This window comes from Liolophura sinensis, chromosome 1, assembly GCF_032854445.1.
Source record: "Liolophura sinensis isolate JHLJ2023 chromosome 1, CUHK_Ljap_v2, whole genome shotgun sequence".
In the NCBI taxonomy this organism is placed as follows: domain Eukaryota; kingdom Metazoa; phylum Mollusca; class Polyplacophora; order Chitonida; family Chitonidae; genus Liolophura; species Liolophura sinensis.
Window position 1 is genome coordinate 85,390,703 of NC_088295.1, and position 21,707 is coordinate 85,412,409.

Sequence of the window (21,707 nt, forward strand, 5' to 3'; positions counted from 1 at the left end):
CTTATGAGAAAGGTTCTCATCATATGTTCCCCCAGGAAGTTCAAATGTTGATCAGGTACGCAAAAACAACGTGATGCAATATGGCATTCTGAGTAAAGCCATGAAATTATATCTTATTACATTGGAAGGAGCACCTGGTGCATATTCCTTCTGACAGTCATTTATGTATTGAAAGAAAACTGGCCTGTGTGGAATGAATTGAACTGATATCGCTCGTGTGTCAAAGAAGAACTTGTTGCAGTTGATGAATCCGTGTAAAATGGCAATTGGAAATGTTACCAATAATCTTTGACATTAAATATGTTTTGATGAACATATAATCCAACACTTCTGGTAGGAGACTGCAGTTGTATTTACCATCCACATAAGTCTCGCATTTCCTTTGTTGTATTCGAATCTTGCAGTCAATACGGCATTATTCATTTTCAACCTTTACAGGGGCGCCTTTTATTCGACCAATGACGAATGTGACAGCTACAGCGAGTCGAAGTTTGACAATCAGGTGCTATGTGACTGGTTATCCAATACAATCTCTTATTTGGCTCAGAGGTGGGTAATAGAACGTCTGATTATCTCTGTGGTATCAGTGTGATATCCACAAAGTGCAAATTTCGATCGACTGTCTTACCAGGCTCATCTGTAAAATGAAATAAATATCATCTCAATTTCTTTTGTACATTTCCAGAATTACGTTTTCAATTGAATTTTTTTAGAACCTCATCTAATAGGCCAGTGTCATGCATTTTGTCTGAGATTATTTCCCATGTGGCGTGCGTATTTCTTATTTCAGAGGGAAGTGTGTTACCAATAAACCACAGACAGCAGGTGAAGAACGGAGAGCTAATTGTTCACAATGTCCAAAAGTGGGATGATAACGGGAAGTACACATGTCAGGCGCGGAACGCCGAGGGCAAATCCTACTCCAGGAGCGTCTTTGTCTATGTCATGGGTCAGTATAGCTTTGAACAGACTAATCAACACAAATGTGTAAAACCGTGTGAGATTATTCAAACTTCTTTTGAAGAAATACAGAAAGCAATTGACAACCAATTATGCAAAACGCCTTCTTAAAGCATTATGAGAATATGTATATTTGTAATGCACGCATACTAACAATAAACATACTGGAAATCTGCGCATAGTGACAATCTATAAATACTGGAAAACTATACATGTACATACTGGAAATCTTTGCATAATGACAATCTATATATGCATGTACATGAGACCTATACATAATGCAAACGGACAATACATGCATAAAGACAATATATACATACTTGATACCTATACATACTGAAAGTCCATGCCTTATGGTAGTCTATTCGTAATGGTATTTATTGTTTTGCTAATCTGGTAAGCTTTCAGAGTTCTAATTTCCATTTTGGAATTTGAAGGCGTTTTGCAGGGCACTTAAGATATTTTGCGTAAAAGTCGTGAGAATATCTGAATTTTCTGAACTACTTTGTGATTATCTGTGTTTAGAGTTTAGAAAGAAACCTGTATAATGGGACAAGATAGAAATGTTTGTTATACTGACTCACACCTGTGATCTGTTCTCAGAACCACCTGTCATAGATTCGTTCCACTTCTCCAAGCGGAAACAGGGCGATCGAGTGGTGGTGTCATGCGTAGTAAGCACCGGCGATCTACCCATTGAAATAACCTGGAAGAAAGACGGCAAGAGCATCCGGCAAGGGGAATCAGGCATCCGCATACAGGTATAGTCAAAGCACTTTACCTCGGTCCTTGGCCTCCCAACTGTGTTTTTTACTTCTTTTTTCTAGTGATGTCGTCTTTTGCTATCAAGAAGCCACACGATTCCAGGTAAGCTGCATTTTTCCGGCTTCCTCACACAAACAACTGTATTTCTTTGTTTTCTCAGAAAACGGGCCCCTATTCCAGTCAGCTGTCTATTAACGATGCCAGCCCAAGACACGATGGTAACTACACTTGTTACGCCAGTAACGATGCTGCCTCCAGTAACTATACGGCCAGCTTTCACGTGGATGGTAGGCTTCAACTTTATTTGAACTCGACCGTGAACATTTTTATATTGCTATATCACTAATGCCCAGAAAGATTTGACACATTCGATGATACTATATCAGTTTAGTTGATTTTTCAAAGTAATAAAAGTATTGCATTATATTGTTGATTGGGTGTTTACTCCACACATTTCCTTCTACATGTATTTCAAGTTGTCTTGAAGGCAGAGCGTTTCTTGGCTGATTCAACAAACGCACCGCTCTGAGACTGGCTATATCTAATACCACTGACAAATGGGGTCAGGTGGCAGAATCCCTGTCCCGCTAGTTTGAAGGTGAAGGGCGGTATTGTCACTAACGTTTGATTGTTTTTCTCCGTCCATAGAACATAACGACTTTGCTTTAGTTGAATAGTTTAAAAGTACAGCGGTAAATCCCAGTCAAATAAATAAAATAAATACAATGCATCTTGTCATCAGTACCACCCCGTTGCGCTCTGAAACCCGGAATTCCTTCACTGTCAGTTTGTTTGTGAATACAATGTCTCTTGCCCACAGTACCTCCCCGCTGGGTTCTGGAACCCCAGGACTCCTTTGTTGTCCTGGGAGATGCAGTGAAGATCGACTGTCAGACCACGGGAAAACCCGACCCTATGGAGGAATGGAAAAAAGCTACAGGTAATCAAGGACTTTCAACTAATGAGGACATATTCTCAGAGCTGTATATGTGTTAAGAAGAGCCATTTCATGTAGCTTGGCCCAGGATCGATCACACTTTCCATGTCTTTGGCTCAGCGACAACTTTTGTGTGGGCGGCATGCACGGTTTTGTAATTCAAAAGGGACCTGTCTGTTAAGGGGAAACTGTCGGCGTGAAACGATTTTCCGAAAGATCTGAAGCTTCGTAACGCATAACTTGTTCCGTTATTACGTGCTTGATTCACTTTCAAAGATGTTATCTAAATATCACAATATAATTTGATAATGATGGTTACTGTGGTTACCGGTTAAAGTGAGATTGTTAATTAATGTTTGTCTCATTTCCGATAACAATTAATTCTGTAAAGAGTAACGGCGAACAGACAAGGCCAGTGGAAGTCTGAACACAGACTGTCTAATGTTAATAAATGTTTGTCTCATTTCCGATAACAATTAATTCTGTAAAGAGTAAGGGCGAACAGACAAGGCCAGTGGAAGTCTGAACACAGACTGTCTAATGTTAATAAATGTTTGTCTCATTTCCGATAACAATTAATTCTGTAAAGAGTAAGGGCGAACAGACAAGGCCAGTGGAAGTCTGAACACAGACTGTCTGTTATCTGTACCAAGGTCTATGTAGACCTCGGTACTTAAATCTTGAAAACATTAAGGTACGATTGGTGCAGAATGCGCAGTTACGGCATACCACATGGAAACACTTGCACCAAGTACACAAGTGATGTGGGGTTGTAGATGCACTTCCTTCTAACGACATGCTTATGCTATAAACTGAAAGGTCACATTACCAGTGCATGCACTATGGACTTTGTTGTTGATTATAGTGCATATAGAATGGACCTGGCGCAAGCAAATTTACTGATCACCAAAGTTTAGCTTAAGCATAACTTGACGTTTTGTGTTTACAGGCAAAGAGCCAGGGAACTATCGCCCACTGAAATTTGACGAGGAAATCAGCCGAGGAGTTAAACGGGTGGAACAGTTCCCTAATGGCACTTTGGCAATCCGTCGAGCTAGAGAGCAGGATCATGGCTACTATTTGTGTCACTCCAGCAATCGAATTGGGGCTGGTCTCAGCAAAGTCATCTTCCTGAAAGTACACAGTAAGTGGTCTGCTCAATATTCTGTGAATCCAACGTTGAAGTTTTATATTTGTTACTAATCGTAGATTTTCCCCTCCCTTCTTCCCGTGTATAACACACAAGTCTCTGATATGTGGATAGGCTTACTGCATGCGATTGTACACTGATATCATATATATGTACATGAAATTCCATTAAGCTTGTGCTTTTTTGACCCACACTTATTTTAAACCCGGGTCATACTTTTATTATGTGTCAATGTTTGGAAGTATGTAGTTTAATGAATTTGTTCTGTTGTTATTTACTAGTTCCGGCTCATTTTGAAAACACAACCTTGAACCATACAGTTAAAAAAGGCAGCAATTTCACCATAGAGTGCAATGCAATCGGAGACAAGCCAATATCCATAGCCTGGAAGTTTGACGAGAAAGAGATTGACTTTGAATCTCACAGGTAGTAAATTAATTTAATAATTCACCTGTACTGTAGAAACCATAACTCTATCAGTATACAAGTTTCTGAAAACCCAGTAACATTGCTTTAATGTATTAACATTTATTCCTGGTTCACTTTATAGTCATGACGTATGTAAATGCTAGATTTCGTGGGACCCATACAAAAACAAACATGCTTAATTATTGTGTATTAAATCAGTAGCCGACAGATGTTTTATTAGCATAAAAGTGTAACCTTTGAAAGGACACGAAACCCTGCGTATTAAAACACAGAGTTTCATGTGCGAATGTATTTTGATGCTAGACTTCTTTTTGGGTTTGTGCGTGTTTAGGAAATCCTTGTCCCAGAGTAGTACAGACAGAGGGAAGGTTTCCAGACTGAACATATTCCCAGTGAGACGCTTTGATTCCGGTTTCTACGTCTGTAGTACCAAGAACCTGTTCGGCAACGGAGTCCTCACAATTCAGTTGTTTGTCATAGGTACCTGTTTCTGTTATTTATGTGTCTGGTTCATATATCTAGTGGATGTGATGACGAAATATGCATCTTAATTTCTGTTCTCATCCGGTACGAACTTGTTTCAAGTGGCAACCAGGATATTTGACATCACATACTCCATAACGTATTACTCCAGACAGTTGATATAGCTGTTCAGAGAGCTAAAAGGTAATGAAAATGACAATCTGAATAAAACCATAAAGCGAGTTGTTATTGCGTTGACAGAACCACCTGATGCACCGTTTGACATCCGCCTGGACAGGACGGGAAGCCGCAGTATCTCACTGGCTTGGAAGAAGCCTTACGACGGCAACAGTGAGATAACGAATTACCTGATCCAATATAAAAATACTACAGGTACAGTAAAACCTAACTGCTGATCAAACTGTCTTCACAGTGTCTCTCATGTTACATGTGCTAAAACTTCACTAGACTATCGGTTTATTACGCCATATAGTAACCTGTAATCTCCCTTCTCAGAGGAAATCAGTATAAAGAACGGTAAATAATTAGGTTCCGTCCACATAAAATATGCATTAAGTCATCCCCAGCCGACACAAATGGGACCTGGTCGAATGGCAGTTGTGAAGAAATGAAACGATGTTACATACACTTTAATGATTGGTAAATACTGTGTAATTTTCAAACTCAGTGCTGGTTTTCAAACGCCATTAAATACTGTGTAATTTTCAAACTCGATGCTGGTTTTCAAACTCCAGTACATACTGTGTAATTTTCAAACTCGATGCTGGTTTTCAAACTCCAGTACATACTGTGTAATTTTCAAACTCAATGCTGGTTTTCAAACTCCAGTAAATACTGTATAATTTTCAAACTCAATGCTGGTTTTCAAACTCCAGTAAATACTGTATAATTTTCAAACTCAATGCTGGTTTTCAAACTCCAGTAAATACTGTATAATTTTCAAACTCAATGCTGGTTTTCAAACTCCAGTAAATGCTATGTAAGTTTCATACTCCATGCTGGTTTCAGATTCGGATAACTGGCCGGAGGATTGCGCCAGTGTGATGGTTCCAGCAGACGATCTCTCAAGCACGATACCAGGCCTTCATCCGGACTTCTCCTATACTCTCCGGATCCGGGCTAACAACTCTGTAGGACTGAGTGAGCCCAGCGCTAAAATCATTGTCAACACTGATGAGGAAGGTAATCCTCTCAGCATAGGCCATCATTACAGAATTTGAACTTCACGTTGCTAAGTTATCACCACATTTATCACCACATATCAGTCAGTGACCTGAGTTTGTGGATTTTAACTGTGAAACCTAGAATATTTTACTGACATTTGTCTATAAACCGCTTGATTTACATTCGAGACCACATTGCACGGTTGACTTGGATAAAGACTGATAGGCATAAGGTTACCACGGCCTTATAGGCCTACCAGCACTCCAAGGTCCAATCTGCTACCGGGTTTTCCTATCCGTATCTCTGCCAGCTGGTGTCAGCAACAAATCTGTGGTACTATTGAAACGCTCGTAAATTGCCAGATAAGTCCCATTTGTCAACTAGAGACTTCGTATAAACGGAGATTTAAAGGGATTAGTTTGTTCAGATGACTACAGAAACGTTTACTTTATTGATTGAATGATTCCTTTTGCAGCACCTACTGGCCCGCCAACAAATGTGACTGTGGAAGCCATTGATTCCCAGGCTCTGAACATCTCGTGGCAGGTAAACCATTTTTGCACGTACCAAATTATGAGTACAGCACATTTAACCCTTGATTGTGAGTCTAATTTACCTGTGTTTACTGCCATCTCTACGTCATCTATACCAGACTGTCTCCATCTCTTGAGTTGACTTCAGTTCGACCTATAACACTAACACATATCTGTTACCTGTTATGTCCAAATCGATATCACTCAGACAACCAGATGTCGCATGTACAAAAGAAATAAAGTCACAGATTGTAGGATTTTAGTTTACGTCATTTCCACAGGTAACCTAGTCTTTGCTTTGTTATTTTATTTTAATTTTTTTTTTTACAACACCCTGGTCCAACTCATAAAGTTTCAACATGCTAAGTAAATCTAGCAGTCATGTGTCTTTTCTTCCATTGTGTGACAGATGCCTGCTCTGGGATACAGGAATGGCGATATTAAAGGTTACGTCATTGGTATAAAACAATTCAATACTTCCACGCCTTACAAAGAAATCAAGCGCAAAGTGGACACACACTTTAAGCCTGTCTACATTATCAGCGGGCTGGAGAAATTTACCAAATATTTGGTAAACATCCGGGCATACAACTCGAGGGGCGCTGGACCGACGTCAGAGGACGTCAGCGTCTTGACACTGGAGGACGGTAAGTCAGATTTGATTTCAATAGCACTGGTAATGATTCCACTGTCGAGTCTGCGGTGATCGCATAACCCTTAAGGCTGCTGTTTGTGATGACGTAACCTCGTGCCGTTCAGGTTGCTGTCGTTTTCTTTTCAATGTTGACGTAACCTCGTGCCGTTCAGGTTACTGTCGCTTTTTTTTTTCAATGTTGACGTAACCTCGTGCCGTTCAGGTTGCTGTCGTTTTTTTTTTTCAATGTTGACGTAACCTCGTGCCGTTCAGGTTGCTGTCGTTTTTTTTTTTGTCAATGTTGACGTAACCTCGTGCCGTTCAGGTTGCTGTCGTTTTTTTTTATGTAATATGTAACAACGTATTGCTTGAATATAAAGTCGCCAAGCTATAATCATGCGTGGGTAACATCACATGACACCCACGTATGACATATCTCACAATGTCACGTAATCAAGTTAGTGCGTGCGCACTTACAGTATTGTGTTTGTTTACAATAATCCTTCATGCATTCGTGTTTATGTCCCGGACGATAGTTCTGACAGACCTGAGTTGTTCCCCTTACAGTGCCCAGTCAACCTCCACAGAACGTCGTCGCAGAACCATCCAGTTCTCAGAGCATCACAGTGGTCTGGTCGCCTCCACCATTGTACACTTTGCATGGCATCCTCCAGGGTTACAAGATCCTCTACAAACCTGTCCGTCTGGACGAAGGTAAGCTTCATACTGAATCGCGATGGTTGGTTTCTGGGTACAGCAATCACCCAAAACCTCCACAAGCCTCTTTCATATTCGGTCATAAATCACTCCCGACCGCTGTATTCCTTGTCTCCGACATATGTAAATGAGATACCTTACTCAAACCTGTTTCCTGTCCCTATAGATGAGAGTGATGCGCAGTTCAAGGAAGTGATCGGCTTGGAGGTGACTATACACGGTCTGCAGAAGTACACGAACTACAGCATCCAGGTGCTAGCCTTCACACGGATGGGGGAGGGAGTACGCTGTGCCCCCATCTACGTCAGAACTAAGGAAGATGGTAAGGCACAGAATTCAGAAATTGCAGCCGTATAACGTCGTTTTATGTGCTTAGCAGATACCGTTAAGCTATGATTTTTTCCCGTTTTTTATTTTATAAAATACTCCTTTTGTCAATAGCTTATTTTAGACACTGTACAATTGATTGCACAGGACGAATGACATAAAAAGGAAGATGACAAAATGAAAAGAGAAAATTGTAATTGTAAAAGCTGAATTAAATCCGGATGTTCTCGACTTTCAGAAAATGGCAAGTACGGTAGGGTGCTATTGTATTCTAAAGCTAAATAAAACAAACAAGCCTGGGCACTCATCGGTTCTTGTAAAAGAGTTGAAAATGGTTGCCATTTTGTTCTTGCCTGTCCGTTCTATGAAGGTTATCACAAGACGCATATTCCAAAATATCTTTGGCAATGTCTAAGCCATGTTAACATCATCACTTTTCTAAGAAGTGAATCTCTCCTAATAATAAAGAATTTGTCAGTATATTTTTAAGAAGTCAGTGAAATTGCACAATGAAATACTGTTTAATTAGGCTTGAAATGAGTTCTGTTTCCACAAAATCCATTTCACCAACACTGGGAATCGTCTGGTTTGCTCATGAACCAAGTGTGTTTTTATTTTGTAAATAAAGTTATCATGATTCACATATGACTATATAATGGTAAATTTGGGTGTTACACAGTTCCCAGTAAGCCTGGAGAGTTGAAAGCCTTTCCGGAAAGTCGTACATCCGTGGCTGTGGCCTGGAGACAGCCAGTCCCTACCAACGGGAAGCTCACCAAGTACACAGTCTACTACAGGAAGCTTGGAGTCAGGGTGAGTCAACGCATGGACCATTCGAATCAGCGTGCGAAAAATAAATCATTTTCTGGATCACTTTACACATGATAACAGTTATGTCAGGTTTGATGAATTTGTAAAAGAATCAAAATTACTTTTTGAGTGGATCTTGATTTTACAAACCCATACTGGTGCCGTACACCTAGCAAATCTACTGGTGCTATATAGCTGTCTAACAAATATGCTAGTGTTATATACTAGTCTAACAAATCCGGTAGTGTTATATACCGGACTAACAAATCTGCTAATGTTATATATCTGTCTCGCATATCTACCAGTGCTCTCTGCCTGTCCAGCAAATCTACCAGTGATATTTACCTGTCTAGGAAATCTACCAGTGCTATATACCTAACAAGTCTACTGTCGCTATAGGCCTGTCTAACAAATCTACTAGTTCTATATGCCTGTCTAACAAATTTACCAGTGTTATATACCTGTCTTACAAATCTACCAGTGTTATATGCCTGTCTAATAAGTCTACTGGTGCTATATGCCTATATAACAATCTACTGACGGTATATGCCTATCTAACAAGTCTACTGGTGCTATGTGCCTGTATAACAATCTACTGGCGCTATATACCTGTATAGCAATCTACTGGTGCTATATGCCTGTCTAACAAACCTACTGGTGCTGTATGCCTGTCTAACAAATGTACTGGTGCTATATACCTGTCTAACAAATGTACTGGTGCTATATACCTGTCTAACAAATCTACTGGTGCGAAATGCCTGTATAATAATCTGCTGGCGCTATATGACTGTCTAACAAATCTACTGTTGCTACATCCCTATCTAACAAGTCTACTGGCGCTATTTGCCTGTGTAATAAGTCCACTGGTGCTGTATGCCTGTCTATCTCTTCTGTAGCAGCACGATACTCTACATGTGGATGTTCCTCCGACAAAGAACAGCTACATTTTATCTGGTCTGCACACAAACTACGAGTATGCATTTGCTGTCTCGGGGAGTACGAGTGTTGGCGAGGGAAACAGGACCGGGGAAGTGACAGCCTCACCAGACGGAACAGGTTCGCACCGATAACTACGATATTTACGCCTTTGTATATGTGACCGGGCTTGCCAGTCGGGGATTTGAATCAGCGACCTCTGGGTGTCCAGTTAACTCTTTTACCACGTCTAAATAGAAATTTTGGCTCGCCTGAACATAGAAAGTTCATTTTTACCCTTTCATATGCCTCGTATGTATCACGTCTGACCCTATATCTTGCACCATAGCACCGTAATGTTTTGACAACATGAAATATGCATGCCTTTAATCGTTAATATTACAGCCACTGCGTGTAGTAGCTTTTCTAACAGCCATCTTTTATTATTTTACATCAGCGCCAGCAAGAATTACAAATTTCCCTGTGGTCATGATTGTACCGTGGAAGCAGACAGTTCTCCTTCCCTGTGACACCGTGGGCAATATACCGATAAAGAGGAGTTGGAAATTTCGGTAAGAGGAAATGTCTTCACTACTACGTGCTAAATGTGAGATTTTTTATTTTGACCGTCTTGTTTATAGCTGCAACTGAATAACTCTTTAAATCCATGTGTCTGTCTCTGTCGGTCACATTTTAACATCCTGCCTTCAATAAGATCTTTCGTTCGCGTAATGAGAGGCCTGTGTGTAACACGACACGAAACCCCATATGGGGATGCCACGGCTGTTACGAATTTGTGCCTGTGGGAGTTTTAATAGAAAAAGGTATTACTGCCATCATTCTGGTGAATTTTACCTAGTTTGTGTCAGGATGTACAGAAATTAATCCGTGATTCTATCCTTGGTTTACAGCGATCACAGCGTGAGAGGGTCAGCTCGGGTGAGTGAGTTGCGCAATGGGTCGCTGTTAATTGACAGCGTGGAGGATAGTGATGACGGGAACTACACCTGCCGTGCGGAAAATAGATACGGTTCCGACGAGGTCGTGGTGGCTCTCAGAGTCAGAGGTCAGTCAAGGTCATATTCATTTACACTAATGATAAATAGATGCTTGACAGTTTGTATATGTGGGATTTCTCTTCCTGTAGAATACAATATTTATATTTTAATTCTGAACCATCGATCACCTTCGCTGTTAAATCGTGTATGTTATCCAGATGTTATTCGCGAACTGATTTCGGTGTTTTTGTATTCTCATATGATATTTTGTGATAAACCACAAATTACCATTTTATCAATGAATTCATATTAGTTTCTTATGTTTTCTTTCACAGTTCGTGCAGATATTCCAAGTAAGTTGAATTATTCTGTACTTTTAGATACATTTGTGAGATATATTTGTGAGAAGTGGCATTCTTCTGTTAAAACCTGATTCCATACTATAACTTCAATAGGCAAAATTTAAAAAAAAAAAAATTCTTCACAGTGTTGAGTTTGGTTTACATTCTACTAACTTCGGGGACATTTTTGTCTTTATATAATTGCGGCTCTTTAACTGTATATAGGCAGGATTGGTCTCTTTTTTTTTAATCAATTCCTTTCTACTGATATTATCACGCGCGAGAAATAGTTGGATATATCAATCGTGTAATGTCATTGTTTCTCCACTACAGCTGCACCGAAGTCTCCAGCCCTAACCCTAGCCGCTACCACATCGTCCACTGTCCAGGTGAACTGGCTGTCTGGCAGTAATGGCGGCAGCCCGATTAAAGGTAAAACGTTGGAGTTTGTATAAGCCATATAACTGCATGTTTCAAATAGCGCTTATACAGACTCATAGTGGGATAAACAAAAGCACATGGCCATTTATACTACAAAGTTTCTTGTTTGACAAGAGACACGGGTTCGGCAGCGTTTTCGACTTGGCGCTATGCTCGAGCCCATGTGCATGAAGTCGCAGGTTTCACAAGTGCTCACATGAAATGCACAAAATTTGCAGAATTGTGTTATACTGTCGAGGGCTACAAGGCTTTATCATAGCAATGGGGTTTTTTGTGTCTCAGAGACGAACTACGAGCGAGAGAAGGATAAAAGTGTACAATTTCTGCAAGCTGAAAATGAGGCGCAGTAAAGGAAGAATCGCACCCCCTTGGAAACCAGTGTTAACCAGTCATGCCGCTAACTATACCTTTGGCGGTTATTTCCAGGTTTCCTTCTCAGCTATCGAGGTGAACACTTCAACTGGGTCACCCAGAGACTGGGCTCTACGAACAGAACGTACACGGCCACCAGCTTACTGTGTGGAACAACTTACTGGTTCTATGTGGAGGCGTTCAACCATATCGGCACAAGCCAGAAGAGCAATTACATCAAGACTAAGACGAGAGGAGAGCGTGAGTATATCTTCCAGTGTTATCCTCTTAACAGACATGAGAGTTCTTCATCCTCTTAACACACACGAGCAATTATCAGATTCTTAACAGGCATGAGCACATATCAACCTCTTAACAGGCATAAGCGAGTGGCATCCTCTTAACAGACATGAGTGAGGACTGGCACCATCCTTGTACAGACATGAACGAGTTTTAGATTCTTAACAGACATGAAATAGTTTAAGAAACTGAACAGGCATGAGCTATTACCATCCTCTTAACAGACATGAGCGAGTACCATCCTCTTAACAGACACGAACGAATATTAGTTTCTTAATACATTCTAACAGTCCCCGTAACAAAGTGTGCCAACCTCTTAACTGGCATGTAATGAGCAAGTGGCACTGTCTAAGCAGATATACACAAGAACCATCTTCTTTTCAGCCGCGAGCGAGTATCATCATTTAATCAGACGTGTTCAAACCATTTTGATTCCTTACTTAATGAATCTTGTGTTGATCCGGCAATACATGCCAACATTTGACTCAAATTATGTTTTAGGTCCATCGGAGCCTCCAGAGAGCGCCTTGCTGGCCCACATCAATATTACCTTCATTGACCTCAATATGAAAGCCTGGTTAACCGGTGGCTGTTCCATCAACTACTTCGCTGTAAAATACCAGGTGTGGCGGGATGACAAATGGGTACAAGTATCTAACCACATTGAACCATCGACGGTGAGTAGCCAGCTGCACCTGGCTTATTGGAACATTTACAACTTATTTTAATTTACTGAACAGTAAATATCACCATCATGGAAGCGAAATTTGAGTGAGTGAGTGAGTGCTTGGGGTTTAACGTCGTACTCAACAATTTTTCAGTCATATGACGACGAAGGAATCATTAGGGTGCATGCACGTGTAATGTGCCTCCTTGTTGCAGGACGGATTTCCACCGCTCTTTTATTTAGTACTGCATCACTGAGACGACTTACCGAAGGCAAGTAAGCCGCCCCGCCCGAGCCATTATACTGATACGGGTCAACCAGTCGTTGCACTATCCCCTTCATGCTGAACGCCAAGCGAGGAAGTTACAACTTCCTCTTTTAAGCGAAACTTGAGTAATGAGAATGCACTGTACCTTATTAAATGGTTCTGACGTTTATTGTTTTTAGATGTGACGTTTGATATTCATTTGCTTTTATCATTGTAGGAAATGTACCGGGTTTATGACCTTCAACCTTCCACCTCGTACACAATGGAGGTCACAGCACACACTGATGCTGGATCAACAGCTAGTGTCCTCAGATTTGCTACATTAACATACACTGGAAGTAAGTTTGATAGATATTTAATCATTTAATAAGCCAGATCTTGTGTTGATATTCGGGCTCAAATTTACTACTTGTATTTTCAATGGATTTATGTATTTCCTGGTCCTAACATTCTAAGACTCAATGTGAGTATTGAATTTTAAAAGATACAGTTCTCATGTTATGATAAATAAAAAGGCCTACACTGACTTTCTCGAGTGTGTGCGCTTTGTTTAGGTACCATCCAACCATTTAACGTAGTGAGCGGGAAACCTCAGCCATTTTACCAGAAGATAAAAGTCATGGTTCCGCTGACGATCGGTGTGATCATCTTTTCTCTACTTTCCGTCATCTTTGTTCTATACTGCCGTGGCCGGCGGGAGAGGAAGCAATACAAAGGTAAGTGAATAATTACAATTAGACGAACACAGTATTTTGCATGGTCTCCAGATAAATTAGACTGACTGTTCTCATCTTTGTCATGACGACAGTCTCGGTGTTGTGGCTGCCCTCCGATTTCTGATCCGCTAGTTCGGACCTTATCTTTCAGTCTCGGTTTCAGACAACTCTTCTAACCTACGCCGTGACTTAACTGTAGAGACATCACTCATGAACGACCTGGACAAACGGAACGTGGACCTGGACGCCTTTGACGACAGCCCTGAGACGGTGACAAAGAGGAACGTGAACCTGCTCGTGTCCCTCCAGTCAGATGAGAGCATCCCGGACAACAGCCAATCGTGGCTCATACACGACACCAGCAAAACCACCAGTGATAACAGCGTAACAAGCCGCTCAGGTACGTGACCTTTAACCTTGCAATGAATTATCATGGCTTAACGGCATCGTATTTGCTATATCGTGACGACCTTTATATTTGGACACAATCTCTTCCGAATATCCAGGTCTTGAATGTTAAATATGATTGTAAAGCTTATTTTGGGCCCTATAAATTAAAATATTTATCACTTTGTCGAGATTATCTAAGGACAAATGTATCAAAATTTCAACTTCCAGTACGAAAAACTAAGCTTTAAATGTTGAATTAAGGTAGAAATGGCTTGTGGAATTCAGAAGTTCTGAACTTATGTTACATTATCATTTAAAAAAGAAGAGTTTTTAATTTTTACTATGTGTGATCAGCCGCTTCAGATCTCTGTAGACTTTGGGCAAATTATCTTTTGCTTCATTACTTCCATATATGGTAACAATATTCTGACAATGACCTTCAGACGAGGAGTCGAACCTACACCCGTATGCCAGCTATAACCTGGCCAATGAACTGGTCGAAGTCTTCAGCAATAACAACCCAGTGCAGACCCTGCCCAATCAGAATGATCCTAACCAACCAAACAATGAACAACAACAACAACAGCAACAACAGCAGCAACAACACGACGACTCTCCAGAAGAGGACATTGTAGCCATCGAGAAAGAACAAGCTCACAGAGAGGTGAGAAAGCAGAATTTACGTAATTTACGGTAATCGCTTGTACACAGTGGTTTGTTACATGTATCTTTTGGACGTTTTTTAAATACAAATGGATAAATATGTCCCATTTTTTCCACCAAAACGTGTAAGAATGTCTCCTTAGTAAACCAGTCGTCTGTAAATCCATGGTTTGTATCTATTGAAAACACTTCATCGTTCACCACACTTCAAGTAAAGAGTGGTACATATCCTGCTTCAAATAGTGACTTTTTGGGAGCATTGTATCTCTGCAAACTGGTAGAGCCAGTTCCATTAATATAATGCTGTTTTACCTCAGATGGTGATTGAGTCTCCTGCAGTTTACGGTCAAATCGTTTTCCCCAAACGAAATGATGACTACGTACAGATGCCGCTAATGCCGCCAGTCCCCACAAGACTGCCACCCCTGACGGAAGGGGAACCGTTACCCCCTAAACCTTTGTCCGACGGCAAGGAGGGCTATGAAAATCCATGTAAGACATCTTTATATGCACGTACTGCATGGCACCTATTCTGCGGAATGGGTTATACCGTTTCTCATTTTGACTTAATGTGTAAGGGTTGTGCTCCTATGTTTAAGCTTTTCTTACAAATAAATCAATACAAAAGACTACAGCATAGAGACTAAAACAGTGCAGTGATGACAGCCTGATGGTTGGCAAACGGGTATTACTGGTGAAATCTAGCATTTTGTCAATTTACCTTGGTCAGGGTTCTAGTTGCGATTAAGAGAGCAACGATTGCAAGTCAGATCACAATGTTACACCTGAGAAACGCCAGAGTTCAGATTTATATAAGCTACCCTAATTCTCATTTTGTCTTTGATTTAGCTGTCATCCTGAGCCCTAGGAAGTATGCCAGCGTTGATCAGATCCACGCTTTATTTACCACAAACCCCGCCCGTCCCCACAGCGCCTACAGCCGGGCCACCACCTGTAAATCGGCGTCCCGTGCCAGCGGTTCCAGTGACAAAGGTACATCAGGTACGAGCTTAGACTCGCCATTTTAGCTTCTCTTTTATTCATCCATGTGCATCCACTACGAATAGCTTCTGGCACCAGATTCACACAGGTCGTAAGGGACATATGCCGCTTTTAATTTTCACGACGGTTTCGATGTCAAACACTGGGATGACTTTGTAACTTTGTAACTTTGTACTTTGTCGTTCCATTTGAAAATTAAAAAAAAAACAATTTCTTATTGGAATTCCTTGCGAAAATTGCCAAGTAAACTGATTGGGTCCTTATCAGGACAAAAACGTCATATTTATATGTATAAGGATGATTCTCATCACGTCTCTCAATTTCCTTATTTAACACCTTAGCTGACTGCTGGTCTCTTTCTTCTTTCATCAGGTGGGACTGGTAGTCATGGACGTCACAGCGCCCTGTCCAGCGTGACAACGGTCTCCTCGAGCCGGGATGAGCTCCTGCAAGCCTATGAAAACGCCAAGATTCTGGCACAGCCTCCGAGCTCTGGCTCTCCGCTGCCTTACGAGGCCCTTCCCAGCTCTGGCAACTCCCAAGCCACTGATAACTCGGGAGCCACTGAGCCAGGGATTCGCAAATTTACCCAAAGTCCTCCACAGCCGAACGAACAGAGAGAGGCTGCCTGTGAAATTCCTGTCTATGAACGTATGTATACTGATGTGCACAACTGTGGGATTGTAGAGCATTGTGCGCGAAACCGTGCAAACCCACACCTGCCACAACATGCAACAACACATCAGTGCCGCTTTGTACTCGGTTCACACAACAATGCCGCTTTGTACATCTGTTCCAATTAAATTACCCCATCAACTTACTTTTCAAATATGATTACGTAAGTTTCATGATCTAAGTATTGTTTGTACTGATTTGTGCTTTGGAACGTCTTGTTATGTTGTACAGATAACAGACTTGTGTGGTTCAACTTGCCCCAAGGTGGGCTAATACCATTGCTGCTATTATTGCAGAAGTGTCATGGTGAATGAATTCTCAAGCTTAAAATCTTTGTGATTTCAGAGAAGAGACGTCACGAGATAGACGATGGGGAGAGTGACACGACAGAGTGTGAGTGGCGAGTCACTCAGCCTCGCTCTCCACCCAGACGATCTCGCGGTAAGCGCGGGAAACAGCGAGGTCACGTGAGCGGAAAGCGGCAGCTGTCACAGCAGACATATTCCAGGTAAGGCACAAAGAACAAGCTTTGTTATTCATCAACCACTGTTTGGAGTTTCACGCTGTGCCAGCAATAATTTCGCTTATAAATAAGCAATAGCTCACAAAATGATTTGAAATATTCTTCTATATTCGAAGAATATATTCTTCGAATATTTTTGTCACAAATGGTATTTGTTTTCAAACGACTGTTTTGAGAATGTCTCGTTAGTAAGGCTTGTTGCACGTTCTATCCAAATTGGCCACACTTAAGGCGGCTTACAATTTTTGGCACAGAGCTCCAAGTCGGACGAGTACGACCAGCTCGACAAGTGAAGAGGTGACGTACACATTCGGGGGCCGTCAGTCACCAAACCGCTGCACTAGCCCCTCTGAGGGTTATCTTTCTTATCCACACGACAGCCATGTTTTCACAGATTCAGACTTCGATGCTGTCGCTAATCATCCAACTGTGGTCAAGAAAAAAGGTAGCGTACTCTTCTTGAAAACATGTTTGTTTAAAGAGTAGCAGCATTGTTTGGTCAGACTAACTATTTGTAGCAAGGATATATATTCTTTGTAGTCATTTAGCTGTAAGTTTGAAAACTGCAACTGACATTCCCAACCTGTACGATGTATCAAGTCAATAGAAGATTGAGCTCACATAAAATATATTGATACCAGTTAATTTTTTATGGTATCAAGAACTACATATATGCAGAATCAGATATTTCAGTTCCCTTTTTTTCCATTCGGTTGTTACCTAGAGAAAATAATAGTTTGAAGTATGATGGAGGAGCAAGTGGGAAGGTCTGATAGCAACCTGCGGATTGTCGTGGGTTTCCCCTGGGCTCTGCCCGGTTTCCTCCCACCATAATGCTGGCCGCCGTCGTATAAGTGAAATATTCTTCACTTATAAAACACCAATCAAATAAATAAATAAATGATGGAGGAAGGGAAAAATAAATTATCATTTTGACAAAAGTTGAATCATGCAGTCATACATCTACATTTTTCGCCTTCTTCAGCCCGACGTTCGCCACGCTCTCCCCCGCAGTATGATATACTGTTACCCACAACTCCGGGGGCGGCCGCGGAGGAGGGCAAACCGTTAGTTGCCAGTGTTATTCAGCCTGGGATCAACAGCCCTCATCACATGGAGGAGGAAACGTCCGTTAGCCTTCTGGACAGGTGAGTGACGGCAAATGGCATCTGGCAAACATTTGAAAGCCGCAGTATATACGCGCTGAAATGTTGTGATTTAATTGGATTATATTCTGACAAAAGAAAGTACTTTCCAAAAGCACCCTGCTTTGACAAAGAACTGTATGGTTTAAATGTCAAAATTTACATGTATTTACGACTTGTTGTGGTCATATGTTTCACACCTGTGGTTTTATGCTCCTCATATTTACAGTTGGTGGGTTGATGTGTTTTGCAGATATTACAGGACAGTTCCACCAGAGACGGATGCTCAGTCAAAGCTTGGAGAACGGGACGAGGACAAAGGCTATTCCGACGACTACACGGTTGTTTAATTTGTGCCATAACACCGCAGTCTGACCACAAGCCTCCGACTGCAGAGGACACTGTAAATAGGAATAAATGTTTGTTGTGCGAGCCGTGGTTTGAAACAGTCCCAGGGCAAATTGATGTGGCGCGTCTCTTCAGTGGACTAGAGTGTTTCCGAGATACCATAGATACTGCGACAGGGAATCTAATTCGATGTTACGTGTGCGAAAAATGAGCGGTTGGAGCTTTCCTACAGATTGCATCAGTCGTTATTATTCTGATTTCTCACCCTTACCATACCATCCGCAGATCATTGTCGTACCACGAAATTGGGCGCATAGCTCTGCAGGGACATGGCTTCCACTTTCAGACGGTTCTTCTTCGCGGTTGAACCCAGATTTGCGTCACCCTCTCACATTTTCTGTCTTAGAAGATTTCATTGCTTCACGCTCTTGTCATGTGAGGAATTAATGGCAAGTGTTTGCCGGGACGGAACAAATGTATCTGGCTTGTAGAGTCTCTTAAAAGGGTGGGAGTGACTCTAAAGAAGTGCTTTATGAAGGGCAGCTAGGCTAAGTTTTCTATGTGCTTTTTGTTGTTTATACCACTGGTTTCAATCGTGATGAATCTCCCTGCTTGTTCAGACTACTGCTGTGTATGAGAGAGTCGTTGTCTGTCCAGACGTTGGTTTCCGAAGATTCAGACTGCAAATCTCGCGGGAACACGACAGACCTCAATGTTTGGTTTACGCATGCGTGAACCTTCGAACTAACGTCTTATTAGTGTGGAGAGCCCTTCCAAAGCCATGTTGGAATTGTTTCTGGTTATTTCAGGAGTTGTACTTTGTGGCCTATTCTCATTATGGAATTGACCGTTGTTAAAGGCTTGGATTTCGCTGTTTACGGTGTGTTGCGACGCAAAAAATGTCTGCCGCAAGCCGCGAATCTAGGATCTAGATCCTGTTGTTGCCGGTACATGGCCCAAAACTCTTGTTCAGTGTACGCCCTTGACGTTAAAGGGACACAACCTTGTGCTACTTGGAGAAATGCCTGTAACCTGTGTCGACGGTTTTTCATTTTCACCTACGGTACAACCTTACATGAAAAGTATACATTGACCGACAGTTATAGTATGTGCTTTTTTCACACGGCTAAACTTGCGCGATCAAGCTAATATGGACAACCTGGCTTTGGAGTGGTGACATACGTACAATATGCCAAATAATGCTTTTCACAAGGGTGACCGCCTCGATTTGCCAAAATGGACTGGTCTTTAGTATTAGCTCTCACCCTGACCGTGCCATCAGCTCAGCCCTTGGTGAAGAAGTGTATTTAGAACAAATCAAATCCAGAAGAACAAACAGTTATTCCACTTATTTGCCTTTCTTCAAGAAAACTCATGCATTGTTTTGATACAAAGGTTTTTGATAGGTATGAAGTAAACTGATGATTTTGTTGGAGAACAAAGACAGGAGAATTACAACCAGTTTTATGAATGGGGAGACTCAACACTGTAAGAAACGCCATCTACGATTGTCGAGACGTATAAAACGCTACGATTAATCAGTGCAATTATTGTACAGTGTATTGTCATCGTATCGTTTGTGCTAGGGTGTAGTGTGAATGTGTGACAATGTGTAGTAGTGTATTCTTACAATTGACAATGAGCTAGGCTCCAGACGTCAGCAAAGCTGTCACTCTTCACCATCATCCCTGCTTTTATTCGCTATTTGGGTAGGAAATTTCAGCCAAGCTGACCGGAAGTATTCTGCTTTTGTGCGCATGCTCACTTCCATCCCCAGTGTTTCTGGCGGGCGTCAGCTAGTATAGACTTGTTCACTAGTGTTACTGGTCGTTTTTTTCATAAACATTCCATAAAGGGAAACAAACGCAGGATATCTTCGGCAGCATCACAGTACAACACGCAGAACAGAGGAGTCGTTCTCTATGTCCTATAAAATGTAAATTTATATTATCCAATCCATAATAAAAGTCCAAGAATTTTTTATTTGTAATTTATTTATTTTAAAATGAAATCGTACATTTGAAGCATAACAATATGAAACGTGTTCTTTGTGCAATAACTGTGACGTTGATTATGTTGTTTTGAAATGGCTCGAGTGTGAGTAGTGTTCACAAAATCATATGGCTTGTATTACGGTATCATTCCCTAGACACATCATCGGCATACTGTTGTGAACCCTTCATTTATCCCCACTGTACATATGAGCACGCAGACGATCTGTGTTAAGCAGGATGTGAGACCCACATACTGCTTGAGAACTCGTTCATTGCCAACCAATGCAATGCCTTCTGAACACACCGAGTCGGCGTTATCATGCACATCGCCACTTTGGCTTGAAAAACTTACAGACATTTACATTACATTAACATTAGCCGTTCGGCGAATCTTTCTAGTAAGTGTTGACCATGCCGTCACATTGCGTCTTGTTTGATCATCTCACTCAACAGACTAACGATATCGCTATTGCCAATGATCTGGAAGTGCAGATCACGGGAGCACAGTTCATACCACAATAGGTAGCAGAAGAGTACATTCCGTGATTGTAATCAATTGTGATTAACGCATAGAGATGGTGTTGTTGTTGCATGAAGGTTTTATAGAGTCGGTTCAGTCCGAATCAAGTTACAACTCTATGGGAGTTTTTACTTTCATTTCGGTAACTTAATACTTTTGATTGAGTTCAATGATTTTAATACTATTCATTTGGAGAGAATACCACTTACGCTGTTTTGTTTTTTGTTTTTTTGTCGTTTTTTTCTTCTGTTTTCTTTTTTTTACACTTTTTTTAGTTATTTATTGAATTGTTCTATGCGCTAGGGCAGTGATGTGGACATAATGTCATGAAAGCAGAGGCGGGTAAACATTCCATCTGGCGGCTTATAAAAGTGTATTTCTCGGCTTCACAATCATAGCAGTGGAAACTTTTTATACAAATCTTCGAATTAATATTCATCTGACTGATTGAATGGTGCCAAAGCTTTCTTTTGCTTTGACAGGCATGAGTAATGGGGACATGCTCCATGTCTGAACATGGTGACAGATGTCCATTTGCATA

General features: G+C 41.2%; 1 protein-coding gene across 1 annotated transcript in view; it reads left to right on the forward strand.

The window, feature by feature from the left end:
• The window catches only part of LOC135464930 (cell adhesion molecule Dscam1-like), a 59,385-nt gene extending 38,137 nt beyond the window's left edge, over nt 1-21,248 (forward strand). Inside the window, exons 8-41 of the mRNA XM_064742513.1 lie at nt 439-549; nt 791-949; nt 1,564-1,721; nt 1,886-2,012; nt 2,546-2,665; nt 3,612-3,806; nt 4,094-4,238; nt 4,573-4,721; nt 4,965-5,096; nt 5,733-5,906; nt 6,364-6,434; nt 6,831-7,068; nt 7,623-7,769; nt 7,939-8,094; nt 8,779-8,912; nt 9,809-9,965; nt 10,282-10,396; nt 10,736-10,890; nt 11,158-11,175; nt 11,497-11,595; nt 12,031-12,216; nt 12,757-12,932; nt 13,408-13,528; nt 13,745-13,906; nt 14,070-14,306; nt 14,740-14,798; nt 14,883-14,960; nt 15,277-15,451; nt 15,809-15,928; nt 16,334-16,612; nt 16,982-17,144; nt 17,414-17,604; nt 18,145-18,307; nt 18,558-21,248. Coding sequence (XP_064598583.1) covers nt 439-549; nt 791-949; nt 1,564-1,721; nt 1,886-2,012; nt 2,546-2,665; nt 3,612-3,806; nt 4,094-4,238; nt 4,573-4,721; nt 4,965-5,096; nt 5,733-5,906; nt 6,364-6,434; nt 6,831-7,068; nt 7,623-7,769; nt 7,939-8,094; nt 8,779-8,912; nt 9,809-9,965; nt 10,282-10,396; nt 10,736-10,890; nt 11,158-11,175; nt 11,497-11,595; nt 12,031-12,216; nt 12,757-12,932; nt 13,408-13,528; nt 13,745-13,906; nt 14,070-14,306; nt 14,740-14,798; nt 14,883-14,960; nt 15,277-15,451; nt 15,809-15,928; nt 16,334-16,612; nt 16,982-17,144; nt 17,414-17,604; nt 18,145-18,307; nt 18,558-18,654 — 4,967 coding nt within the window. The 3' untranslated portion in view covers nt 18,655-21,248. The remainder of the gene's footprint in view (nt 1-438; nt 550-790; nt 950-1,563; nt 1,722-1,885; nt 2,013-2,545; nt 2,666-3,611; nt 3,807-4,093; nt 4,239-4,572; nt 4,722-4,964; nt 5,097-5,732; nt 5,907-6,363; nt 6,435-6,830; nt 7,069-7,622; nt 7,770-7,938; nt 8,095-8,778; nt 8,913-9,808; nt 9,966-10,281; nt 10,397-10,735; nt 10,891-11,157; nt 11,176-11,496; nt 11,596-12,030; nt 12,217-12,756; nt 12,933-13,407; nt 13,529-13,744; nt 13,907-14,069; nt 14,307-14,739; nt 14,799-14,882; nt 14,961-15,276; nt 15,452-15,808; nt 15,929-16,333; nt 16,613-16,981; nt 17,145-17,413; nt 17,605-18,144; nt 18,308-18,557) is intronic.
• Nucleotides 21,249-21,707: the final 459 nt, after the last annotated feature.